The following is a 12,877-nucleotide window of genomic DNA, read 5'->3' on the forward strand; positions in this document are numbered from 1 at the left end:
GAAGAGAAGAAGAAGAACAAGATGGAAAGAAGGCTTTTTTACTTGCTGGCTTTCCTTTCTCTTTCTCTTCAGCTCGATCTTCTTCTTCTTTTTCTTTCCTTCTTCTGCCTCTTCTCCCTGGAAATGCTGCTTTCCCCGTCAAAGCTTTCTTCTTCTTCTTTCTCTTCACCTCCATCTCCGCCTCTCTCTTCTGTCAAAGACCGAGATCACATACATACATATATACATACATCAGATCTCTCTCTTTCTCTCTTTCCTTCGGATTGACCTCCTTCTTCGTCTTTTTCTTCTTATCATCCAAGCACAACAGAAAGAAGACGAAGAGAAAGAGAAGAGAACAGAGAAGAAGAAAGATAAGGAGTAGAGAAAGAAGAAAGAGAGAAACCTCTCCAAAGAGACCTGAGCTAGAGAAGGTCTTTTTCTTCTTCTCCTTCTTTTTCTTGGTGGCTAGGACAGAGAGTCTAGATATAGACTTTCTCTATTTCACACCTCTTTCCGAAGTCTCTTCGTGACGAGGATGACGCAACGACGAAAACGTCTTCTCATCTTCCACATTCCCTCGGGTGTACATACACCTCACGTCTTCACTTACTTGTATCTCCTTTTTCAAACCGTCGAGTAAAAAAGTTTTGTCTTCCTTTCTTCTCTTCAAAAGTGCTCCCTCTGTTCTTCTTCTTTGGAGTCTTTCTTCTTCCTTCATAAAAGATAGACAGACAGGCACGTATCACCCCAGCTCGAGACTATCTTTCTTCTTCTTCTTGTTCCTTTTCTTCTTTTTCTTTTCTTTCATTCTTCTTCACCTTCTTCTTCTTCCTAAGTCTTTTCTTCTTTTCCTCATCGATAGAATTTCCGTAGGAGTGAAGAAAATAAAGACGAGAGGGGGAATAGAAGAAAAAGAAGAGATAAAACAGGACAACCTCTTCTTCTTCGCCTTCTTCTTCTTCTCTTCTCTTCTTCTCTCTCACCTCCTCTGTCCGTTATATCTCTCTCTTTCTCAAGAAACTTGTTGAGAAGCTCTTCGTTTTCTCTCTAACTTTCTTCTTTGTCTACAGCTGAGTCCTTATCTCCTATCGTCTTTTCATCTTCTTTCCAAGCGATCTCCTTCTTCTCTGGTCCTCTCTTTCTTCCCTCCTTCTTCTTCTTCCTTTCTTCTCTCTCTTCTTTTCTTCCCTTCTTTCTATCTCCGAGTTTTTCTTCTTCTTCCTCATTCAAAGACATCTCTCTTCTCTTCTCTTCTCTTCTCTTCTCTCTGCTCTTCTAGTCATAGAGACACACTGGCCTAACCTACCGATTCGTTAAGAGGAAAGAAAGAAGAGAAATATCTGTACGAGGCAAGACATAGAAAGAGAGAATGAACGAATGAAAGAAGGAAAGAAAGAAAGAAAGAAAGAAAGAAAGAAAGAAAGGAAAGAAAAGACGATGTGATTGACCAAGGGTCTTCGCGTCGAACACAGTTTTATGAAGAGTGTAGCATTGAAAGCTGAGAGAAGAGAAGGAATGAATGAAAGAAGTACTAGTCGTAATTGTAGTAGAAGTGATGAATAATCTTCTTCTTACTAGTACCACTATGCTTAATTCTCAGCAGCATAACTACCCGTATACCGTATCTATCTATTTATCTGCCTATCTATATCCTCATCTATCTATCTATCAATGGATTGATTTATTTATCTAAGACGGAAGTGTCTCCTCTTTAGACCTTCTCTCTCGCTTTTCAATCAGATCAAATCTTTCTTGTCGTTATCAGGACTCTTCGTCTCCAGAGCCAGGTGTCTATACACCTGAAAGAGAGAAAGAAAAGTTTGCGCCCTTTTTCCTAAGAAACGAGAGGACATCCATTTCTATACCCTAGACACACGTACACGTCTACAAGGAAAGAAAGAGAAGAAGAAGGTAAGTCCCTCATCTTCTCCATCTTCAAGTAATGAAAAAGAAGATGGCGACGGCTTCGATTAATGGAGAACACGAAAGAAGAGAGTCTTTTCTTCTCGAGTTAATTTCTCTTTGGCTTTATTTCTTTCTTCTCTCTCGCCTGCCTTCTTTCTCCCTCTATCTCTCGGTGCTCTGTCTGTACATACACTCGAAATCCAAGAGTCAAGAAAAAGAGGCAAGAGTTCAATCACTCATTCATTCATTTATGCATGCATTGACTTGTTCTTTTTCTTCCTTTCTCTTCCTTTCTTATTCTCAGGATGTTTAGAATAATGGGGAGGAGATTAGACTGCCTCCTCCTTAGAAAAGAAAGCAAGAAGAAAGAAAAGAAACACAAGACAAAGCACACAAAGAAAAAAGAAGAAAGAGAAAGAAAGAAAGAAAGAGAAGAAGAAGAAGAGGAAAGGAAAAGAAGATAGATTTCTGGCTGCTTTGTTTTCATTCAAAGCAGAGAGTAGAGAACAGAAAAGAAAGAGAGAAAGAAGGCATGAGAAAGAAAGATAGAAAAGAAAGAGAAGAGAGAATGAAGGCGTTGGTCTTACATTTTCTACGCGGAATGGAGGGCTTCTTTACCCCGCAATCGAACTGAAAAAGATCAACATTCTGTAATGATCCTTATTAGAGAGATAAGCCATAGAAGAAGAAAAGAATGAAGTCGTCATGCATGCAAGTGTGTAAAAAGACAACCTACAAGACAGACATGTACATACACCTGAGAATCGACCATTCCTCATCGTAAGGTAGAGAAGTCTTCGACCCCAAGGGCCAAACCGCCAGTGTAGATGATATATAAGAAGAAAAAGAAGAAGAGGAAGAAAGGTTTCTCTTTTTTATCTTCTCAATCTCAACTAAGATTATCTCAATCTTTCTTTCTTTCTTTGTTTCTGTACTTATAGTCGGTCACAATGCAAATGCTTTTATTTCTCGTGGTGTACATACACCTCAGCTCGCCCACAATTAAGTAGGAGTTTTGTTTCTTCTCGTTCTTTTGACTTTCTTAGGACAGTCTTCTACGCACTCCATCTCTCTCTCTTTCTATCTCTCTACCTATTCTAATACATTTACTTTTGTCTTTACTTAGGTATCTTTGCTTGTGTTTTCGGTTCCCCCCCCCCCGCGTTCTTCATTTGCCTATCTTTGAGCTGAGGAGCTTCTTTCCTGTCTGGTCTCTTCTCTTGTAAACTGGTCTCTCCTGCCTACGTCTCCCTTCCAAGAAAACATCATCCAAACCAAGGAGAGAAAAATCCAAGAAAGAAAGAAAGAAAATTCATGTCTCTTAAGGAAAAGCCACACTCCTTTCTCTCAAGGAAAACAGAAAAGAAGATACAAACCTCAAGAAGAAGAAGAAGCAGAAGATGCATCTATGTATAGACGTATACAGGTGTACATGTATAGAGATAGAGAGAGATAGAGAAAGCTAGAGTACACTTCGGGTGTTCTCTATGTGTAGTACATCTCGACATGATAGCTAGACGATGCCACTACCCCTCATTTCTCTTATGGAGTTAAAAGAGATGTATAGACAGATAGATTAAAGATAGATAGATAGATTAAAGATAGATAGATGGATTAAAGACAGATAGATAGATTAGAGATAGATAGATAGATTAAAGAAAGATAGATAGATGTCTGTTTGAAAGGAATAGAGAGATATCTTCTTCTCTCTTTCTCTTTTACTTGTGTGTTTTCAAGCGTGAATATAGATAGATAGGTGAAATAGCTGTCTTTCTTCAGTGATTTGTCATTTAGCTGTGTCTCTCTCTTGATACCTTGTTGTGTATTGGATGACGTGAAGATGACGAAGAAGTAAGAGAAGATAAGAGAAGAGAGAGAAATGTATGCATGCAGAAGTCTGCTAATGGGAAATCTCTTTCTTTCTGTCTGTTCCTTTCTCTTTCATGATCAAACGACTCAAAAAGCTGACTCAAATATGATATGGTTTGATAAGGAAGAAAGAAAGAAAGAAGTGACGGAAGAGGTAGAGGTGGGGTGTATGTACATACACAGCAACAATGCCCTCTGTCAAGTTTCTTCTTTCACGATTTTCTGTAAGAGAGAGACAGAGACGCTCTCTCTCTGTGTTCTCTTTTTGTCTATACGGGAGATCGAGAAAGATCGAGAGAAAGCAGTGAATGCAGATACATCCCGACGGCGCGTTGGTTAAAGCAAGTGGATAGAGAAGGATGAATATCTCTATCTCCACGAAGACAGACACATCCATTTACCTATCTCTACAGATTTCTTCACATAGCTCTACCTAGTATAGACATATATAATGATCGATACACTTCTCTAGATGTATGTATGTATATATATACATATATATATATATATGCCATCCATGGATATAGAGGTGTAAGTATACATATCTATATATATATATTACCTGTACGCATGTGTGCGTAGGTATATCTCTATATACATCGCTAGCTGTATGTATGTCATTGCATGAAAGAGAGAGGTCGAGAGAAATAAAGCTATCTTCCTATTCTATTTTAGCTCCCATACCCTTCTTCATGATCAGTACTAAGACAGTTGGAGTGTACAGACACTTGACTGACATCGTCTCTCTCAATCTTATGTATACTACAAGAAAGAGGCATTTTAGGTGTCCGTACAGCATGCACGAATTTGGAGGTGTACGTACACCGGACTCTCAGGCAATCCTCGAAAAGCCGTCTTTCCTCAATATATAGACAACTAACTCTCTTCTTCCTCTTCTTCTCGTTCATCTTCACGTAATTTCCTCTCTCTCTCCTCGTAGATTCAAATATTCTGTTAGACAAGAGAAAGCTGCCTTTCTCTTCCAAGTGACTAGAAAAAGATCTAATGTAAAGCACTCTCTCATGAGCGCCAACTAAACAGTTGAAGATATCTATTCATCTACCTGTTTACTCCACAGTGAACGAACGTCTCTCTTTCTTTCTTTTCTTTCTATTTCAGGAGAAGAGAGTCTCTTTACTTTCTTTCCATAGAAATCGATCTTCTTCATTCTTCCCTGGGGTGTATGTCTTCTCGAAATCTCACTGTAGGGCGGTAGCACCTTCTTCATCTTCTTTTCTTCTTCATCTTCCAGTCTACTCTCTCTCTTCTTTCTCTATTCTTATACGCTTTATTTACACGAACTCCAGTCGTTATCTTCTCTTTCTCTCCCCCTTCTCTTCTTTTTCCCTTTACATAGTCTTCTTCTTCTTGGGTCAAAACTTTTCTCGGCTGTACGCCAGTGCCGATAGCAAGATTTCTGTCTTTCCGATTTGAACTCAATGCACTTTCGGCAAGCAGGAAAGCCTCGTAAAATTCCCTCTCGCTGTCTCTCTCTTTGTGTCTCTTCCTGACTTTCATACATCTAGACAGGGAAGAAAGTTTCTCTCTTCCTTACCACCCAGAGATGCACTTTCTTCTTTTCTTCTTTACTTCCCCTCGACTTCCTCTTCACTTTCGCTCTTTCTTTATCCTCTCTCTTTCTTTCTTTCTCCTCTCTTTCTCTATCCTCTCTCTCTCTTTCTTTCTCTATCCTCTCTCTCCTTCTTTCTCTATCCTCTCTCTCTCTTTATCCTCTCGCTTAGGGGATGACTGAGACACAGCCTTCAAGAAAAAACTACCCCGTTTCGTCGAAACCTTCTTTTCCTGCTTCTTCCTTTATAGTCGAGCTATCTTTCAAATATCCATCGAGCTATCTAGATATCTTTATCTACCATCTGTCTATGCAGCTCTCTGTCTGTCTATCTATGTATCCTTAGTCTACCTTTTATCTTGTCTATCAAGTAAAGAGAAAGGAGGAGAAGAAGAGATGAAGACGAGGACGTGCAGTGGTTTCCTGTAGGTGTTTAGATGTTCTCTTGGAGAGACACACCAGAAGCAGAAAAGATGAAGAAAAGAAAGGAGAAAGAATGAATGAAAGATAGGAAAGAAAGGACTGTCAGAGAAAGAAAGATAGAAGGCCTTTCCAATCGGCATGCGGAAACATTCTTCGAAAAAGAAGAGAAAGAGAAGAAGCCTAACAAGAGACAGAAAAGAAGATAGAAATAGGGAAAGAGATAGATAGAGAAAGATAGATGGATATTGATGGAGACAAGAGAGTGTTGGCGGCGACTTGAGATAAAAGATATCTCTCTTCCTTTCCCGGGTTCCCTTTTCTCTCTTTTTCTTGGTAGTGTCTTTGTCTTCTTCTCTTTTCTTTCGCCTTTTCTCTTTCCTGTTGAAAGGGGGAGAATATCTCTCTCTCTCTTCAGGTGTATAGACACCGCCAGCCAGACCGGCTGTAGGAAAAGAGAAAGAAGAAAGTTGCCACGGCGGGCGTGAGTGAATGAAGGAATGAGGGAAGGATGCAACTAACCCAAACCAGCAGCAGCAGGAGCAGGAGCATTCTTTCTATCATTCATTCACGACGACGATCTTGGGTCTTCTTCTTCTTCTTCCTCTCGCTACGGTTCTTTTCCTTCTTCTTTCGACAACTTTCTTCTTTCTTTGACTTGACATCTCTCTTTTCTCTTTTCAAGAGGAAGGAAAGAGCTTTTCTTTATCTATTTCTGTTCTTCTTTCTCTCTACTCTTGGAATGGCGGAAGACCAGAGGCTCAAGCTTGTCTTATAGGGGAGATCTCGTCTCTTCTCAACACTTTCTCTTCTTTTCTTCTTCTATTCTTTTCAATCTTATCTTGTCTTTCCGCTCTTCTGACCCTTTTCCGCCATTCTTGGTTTCTCTTGGAGAGCATCTTTCTCTTTTCTTCTTAGTTCTCTTTCCTTTCTCTCTTTCCCGTGTATCTATCTAGGTACCTCTCCTCCATCTATCTCTCAAAAAGCGCCTCTCTGTCGACTTTTCTTCTTGCTCTTCTTTCCATCTGTTTGGGTCCCTCGTATCTCCGTCGCAAAGCCGAACACCTCAGTCTTCTTTTCTTTCTTCGCCTTTTTCTTCTCTCTCTTCTTCTCTACGGCTCCGGTGTACATACACCGAGGAAAGAAAGGAAGAAAGACTGAATGATACTTTCTCTTCGATTTCTCTCTCCTTCTTGTCCTTCTCTTTCTCTCAACAGCCAGAGAATAGATTCAAGATCTCTACTTTCATGTAGAGGCAATTCGATTTGTTTCACTAGTAATTTTCTCTCTTGAAGAATCTCTCAGGTTTCTCCCGGTCCGAATGTTTTTCTGGTGTATGTACAGCTGTAGCATCTTAGCACAAACTTCATTTCTTTTTCTCCTTTCACTTCTTTAGAATACGAACATCTTTTCTAGTTCTCTCTCTATCTCTCTCACTGCTGTCTTCTCCTTTTCTAGCGAAAACATCTTGGTGTCTCTCGCCTTCTTCTTATCTCTCTTCTCTTTCCGTTTCTCTTCTTCTTCTTCTTTCTCTCTCTTTCTCTGTATTCCTATTCGATCTGTTTTTTTTCTCTTCTTCGTCCTTGGGCGGAAGTTTCTTCTTTTCCCCTTTTCAAGTCACTTTCTGTCGTTTTTCTTCCTCTTCTTTTCCTTCGTCTTTCTCTTCTTTCTGTTTATATTGTCGACCCGAGAGAAGGAGCGAAATTCAAGACAACTACATAGATCGATTCGAGATAGAGAGAGAGGTGGATGGATTAAAGACACGTAGATAGATATCGATCGATAGATCAAGATAGGTAGGCAAATAGACGGGAGATAGATAGGGTGCATGCACCTCCGCGTGAAGAGAGAGATTTCTTCAATATAGCATTCGTAGACACCTGAGTAGTTTATGAGCTAGGAACGAAGTGTCTATCTATCTCTTTCTTTCTTTCTTTCTTTCTTCTTTCTCTTTTTCTCTAATTTCTCGCGTTGGCTCTTGAGAGAATTTATGTCTCCGTAGAGATATCTTGTGGCAGAAAGACACTTTCTTCTTCCTCTTCCCTTTTCTTTCTCATGGATCAGAGAAACCGCCTTAATCCGTCAGTCCTTGAATCTTCAGACATGAGCTCTCTCGATACTGCGGAAGGAGGAGGAGGAGGAGGCGGAGGGGAAGCAAGAAGAGAAAGAGGAGGTTCTGGAGATAGAAATCGAGAGCGCGAGCATGAACTGTTGTATTTAGACGAGGATGAAGAAGCGCAGCTCCAGGAGGCTATACGCTTGTCTATGTCGGAGTATGAAAGATCTCGAGAAAAGCATCTCGTACCTTCTTCTTCTTCTTATCGCGAAGAGTATCTTTCTTCGTCTTCTTCTCCTGCGCCTGCTCACTTTCCTTATTCTTCTTCTTCTATGGGGGAGGGACAGCAGCAGCAGGAGGGGTCTTGGCGATCGATTGAGTGTGACTGTCGACAAGAAGAGAGAAGAAGATCAGGAGGAAGAGGAGGAGGAGAGACTTCTTTATCTTTCTTAACAAGCGAAGAAGATGCTTTACAGCAAGCCATTCAAGCGTCTCTTCAAGACATTCGCGGTAGGTTGTCTTGTTCTTCTTCTACTTCTTCCCCTTTCTTTCTAGGCTGCTTTTCTTTTCTCTCAATTAGAGAGATACGCATATCTCGCGTCGAAGTTGCAGTTTTCTTCTCTTCTAGCTCTTTTTCTTTTTCCAAAGAGAGGAGAGGGCTTCTCTTCTTCCTCCCCTCACAGTAATGTTCCTCGCTTCTCTCTTCTTCTTATTTCTCTTCTCTTGTGTCTTTTCATTCATTCTTCCGGAGGAAAGAAAGAAGGATGAAGAATACACTCTTATGAAGACGAGGCAAGAGTAGGGGGAGGGGCGTACTACTACTACTACTGGGGACCGTCGGAGTGAGGGAACGGAGAATGCTTTCTTTCTCTCTCTCTTTCTTTCTTTTTTCTCTGTCTGTTTCTCTCCTTTTTCCTCCTCTTCTTTTCTGTCTTTCATGCTGGGACAGGAAGAAGAATGACGTGTTTTGTTTGTCACGGGTGAAGAAGAAGAAGTAGTAGCAGTAGAACAAGAAGAGCAGCACCTCTCTGTCTCACGTGTATATACAGCACGTGTGGCAGTCTGTTTAGGGTGAACCTTCACTGAGGTGTCTATACACCTCAACTCTCTCTTTCTCTCTATTGTCCTTTTCTTTTTCTTCTCCTTTCTTTCTTTTCTTGTTCTTTCTAGTTCACCATAGACGAACAACATCATCATCTGTATCTCCTTTTCTTTCCTAGATAGGTCTTTTCTCTGTCTCTCTCTCTCTCCTCTTCTCTGTCTGTCTTTCTTATCTCGTATATCTCCTTTTTATCTTCTGTGTTCACCTAATAAGAACTTCTTCTTTCTCTTTTCCTCTCCTCTCCTCCTCTCATCTTTCTTCTTCTTCCTTCTTCTTCCTCGCCAACCTCTCTCATCTCTTTTTTTCTTTGTCTCTCTCACTCTCTCTCTCTTCTTTCTTTCTTTCTTTTCTTTCTCTTCTCCATCTTCTTCTTTCTCTTTCCTCTCTCTCCCGCCCTTGTCCTCCGTCGACGGGAGTATCGGGAGTTGTTTTTTTGCGAAATCTTCAAGAAGTCTCTTTCTTTCTTTCTTTCTTTCTTTCTCTTCTCTCTGTTCTTTCTTCAGGAGACGTGGGAGCATTCTCAAGTCATGTTGGACCTAATGAGAGAGATTTTTCTTCTTCTTTTTCTTCCCGAGGAAAAGCAGAAGAAAGAGAAAGAGAAGATCCAGTAGGAGGAAGAAGAGATCTGCAGGGTCCTCGCTCTTCTTCGATCCATCCATTACCACAGTCTCGCAAGACTGAAGAGACGTTTAGTTATCTCGAGAGATCTCCATCTTTCTCTTTTTCAAACAAGTCCGCGTCTTCTTCTGCTTGCTTATTTCCGCAGTTATTTCCTTCTCGGACTTCTGCTTCCGACGATGTCTCCCATCTACTTCTTCCTGCTTCTTCTTCTTGCTCTTCTTCTTCTTCGCTATCTTTCTCTTCTGAACGGCATCACCATCGCCAGCATAGCCACAGTCGCTCTTCTTCTTCTTCTTCTCTTCTTCAGGGAAAGTCCGAGAATGATCTCTGTTGCGCTCCTCTCTCATGGGGAGAAGAAGAAGAGGAGGACATACAAATACAGCTACAATGGTACTACCTTACAGCGTACTTCTCAAATCGATCTTCTCGTTCTTCTTCTTTCCTTCGCTCAGTAAAAGAAGGGATTTCTCGATCAGAGGATTCCATCTCTTCTCCGTCAGAAGAGACACGAGAATGCTGTCTCTCCTGCCTTGTCTGTAGAAATTTCTCTTTCTTCGAAATCTCTCTTTCACGGGACTCTCGAGGAAAGCCGAAAGAAGGAGATAGAACCGCTTCTATCACTACGACTACTACTACCACAACTTCTACTGATTCGTCTTCTTCTTCCTCTGCAAGTTCATTGACTGTTCCCTCTTCTGTAGGAAAGAGATATGAAGGACAAGGGGGAGGAGGAGGCGAAGAGAAAGGCTTGAAGAAGAGCGAAGAAGCGGGGGAGAAGAGGTCCTCCTTACCACCTCTGGATTTCCTATATATATGTGATCGATGCTCTTACCAGCATCGAGGTGGGGGTGTACATACACTTGAGACATCGGGTTCTCTCGAAGGCCATTCCACAACCTTCATGCCGAGAGATTTTCTCCCACTAGATCTTCTTCGCTCTTCTTCTTCTCGGTCATCGTCAGTAGGGACAAGGGAGAAGTATCGAGAGAAGCTTCTGGAGATCCTCAGACCTCTTGAGAAGGATGTGTTAACTTCTCTTCTTGAGACAGTCTTTGGCTCTCGTCAGACGCGAGCGATTAGTACAGAAGGAATTAAGAGATGGTAAGGAACTTCTTCCACTTTCTTTGCAAAGAGATCGAGATGGCGAAAGATACACAGGAACGTGCAAAGATAGACTCATGGGAACATAGAGAGCGAGAGAGAGAGAGAGGGGGATGAAAAAAGGGAGAGATACAGAGCTAGGTAGATTAAAGAGAAGTAGAGAAAGAGAAGAATCAAAAGTAGTAGGGAGCTTAACGATAGATCTCTCTTTTCTCTGCTCTTTGATATTTCTAGACACCCTCAGGTTCATCTTACCTATCTTCAGTCTATCGATCTATTTCTCTATAGTCTATCTATCTTCAGTCTATGTGTCTGTCTCTCTCTATATCTCTCTACCTATATACATGTATGTCATTCACGCGTTGTATTTGTATCTCTCTATCTATCGCTTTATTCTGGATATCTTTATCTCCGATCTGTATTTTTCAAGCAGATCTTCGTGTCTTTTGACCCGTATTGCACGCATGCATTAAGCTTCACTCGATCACGTGTCAACTCTCTACTGTCCATACACCTGGATAGGATTAGAGATACACACTTTCTGTCTTTCTTTGTTCGTTCTTCTCACTTTCTTTTTTTTCGCCTTTTCTTCTTTTTCTTCTTCATGGATATTCACTCTCGTCTACATGGATGGAGATAGATACCTTTTTCTTCTTTTCTCTCCAGAGCCGTGTTCCTGCCTTTCTTTCTGCCTCCTTCCTCCTTTCTTTCTCTTCTCTGTGTCTCTATATCTTTCAAGCTAGGACTGGCTATCCACCTCAAGATCTCCTCCTCCTTGCCTCTCTTTCTTTCTCTTCCTTTCCTCTTTCTTGCATTCTGTCTCCTCTCTTTTCTTTCCCCCCTATTCATCTTTCCTTCTCTTTCTTTCTCTCTCTCTGTCTGTCTGTCTTGTCTCTCTCAGGTTTGATCATCCGTTTCTCTTTGGAGGGGATTCTGTCTGTAATCTTGTCTCCTCCTCTTCAGCATCTCTTTCTTTCTCAGGCGAGAGTAAGAAGAGAGAAGAAGAAGAGCAAATCAGCAGTCATGAAGAAGGACGAAGAGAGAAAGAAAGAAGAGAGAGATGTTTATCTAGCCTTCATCCTTTCTTTGCATGTCCTTGGGGCCTCGTTCAAATCCATGGAGGCCCGTGCGGAGTTTTAGCGTCAGTCGAATCTTTTCTTCTTTCTTTTCTCTTCTTTTCTCCTTCCCGCTCTCGAAGATCCCAAGTCTTTCTCCAAGACATCTATACTTTTCTTCATATGACAGATGAGCGAGAGAAAGAAAGATATCTTCTCAGCAAGATAGGGGGGGGGGCTGCCGAATCTTCTTCTTCTTCTGTCCGTGTTCCTCTCTTTTCTCATATTGTCTCTTCTCTACAGAAAGAAGAGGCAGGAGTTCGTCAGGCGGAGGAGAAGAAGAAAGAAGAGGAGAAAGAGAGTCGCGATCCTTCTCGGTGTGATGTATCGAGTGTCCATTCAAGAGAAGGAAAGAAGAGAAGAGGTGGAGAGAGAGAGGTGTCTTCTTTAGCAGGGGAACATAGTAGTGAAGGAGATCGGAAGAATAGTGAAGAAGAAGAAAGAGAAGAAGAAGAGAAGAAGAAGAGGAGAAATCCCTTTGTGGTTAATCCTGAGTTTTTGACGTTACGCGGCTTTACATCGTTAGTACGAAGGCATGCGTTAATAGAAGCCCTCTCATCGATTCTTTTCCAGTGTACATACACCTCACATTATATTGTTGCCTACGCAGAATTGCATACTTCCCATCGCAAGAAACATACTTCTCCTTCTTTCTCGTCTTCTCCTTCTAAAATTACATCTTTGCTTCCAAAGACAATCTCAGGGGATTCTCATCTAAAAGAAGACGAAGAGCGAAGAGGAAGAGATAGCGAACACGACGAAGAAGAAGAAGATGCGGAGTCTGTTCTGAGAGAATGCATTCAGGTGTATGTACAGCAGTTTGATAATATTCAGAAAGTCATGCAATTTTACTGGGAGTATTATGATCTTCTTGTCGAAAGTCCTTCTTCTGTTGTATCTCTCCTCTTCTCTGTCGTCCTCACTCGAGGCATTCAACGGGTAAAGCAAAAGAAAACAAAAAAGGAAATAAACATCCAACATAGATTACAGATAGATTGATAGATTCAACATAGATAGATTAAACATAGATCTAAGACAGATCGATAGATCAAAGATAGATAGATAGATTAAAGGTAGATAGATAGATAGAGGATGGATAGTGTGGAAGATCCATATATCGTGTATGTGTTTAGAGG

General features: G+C 41.2%; 2 protein-coding genes across 2 annotated transcripts; one reads left to right on the forward strand and one right to left on the reverse strand.

The window, feature by feature from the left end:
* Positions 1 to 5: 5 nt before the first annotated feature.
* On the reverse strand, positions 6 to 2,526 carry CSUI_001995 (uncharacterized protein). The gene has a single exon (XM_068062197.1). The coding sequence runs from the start codon at positions 698 to 700 to the stop codon at positions 479 to 481; it is 222 nt and encodes a 73-aa protein (XP_067925830.1). The 5' UTR covers positions 701 to 2,526; the 3' UTR covers positions 6 to 478.
* A 3,645-nt stretch (positions 2,527 to 6,171) lies between these two features.
* CSUI_001996 (uncharacterized protein) lies at positions 6,172 to 12,740 on the forward strand (the record flags this gene model as incomplete). Its single annotated transcript, XM_068062198.1, has 3 exons — positions 6,172 to 8,312; positions 9,408 to 10,626; positions 11,528 to 12,740. The coding sequence occupies exons 1-3, from the start codon at positions 7,802 to 7,804 to the stop codon at positions 12,738 to 12,740; spliced, it is 2,943 nt and encodes a 980-aa protein (XP_067925831.1). The 5' UTR covers positions 6,172 to 7,801.
* Positions 12,741 to 12,877: the final 137 nt, after the last annotated feature.

The sequence above is a fragment of the Cystoisospora suis genome (assembly GCF_002600585.1).
Source record: "Cystoisospora suis strain Wien I chromosome Unknown contig_825, whole genome shotgun sequence".
NCBI classification, from domain to species: domain Eukaryota; phylum Apicomplexa; class Conoidasida; order Eucoccidiorida; family Sarcocystidae; genus Cystoisospora; species Cystoisospora suis.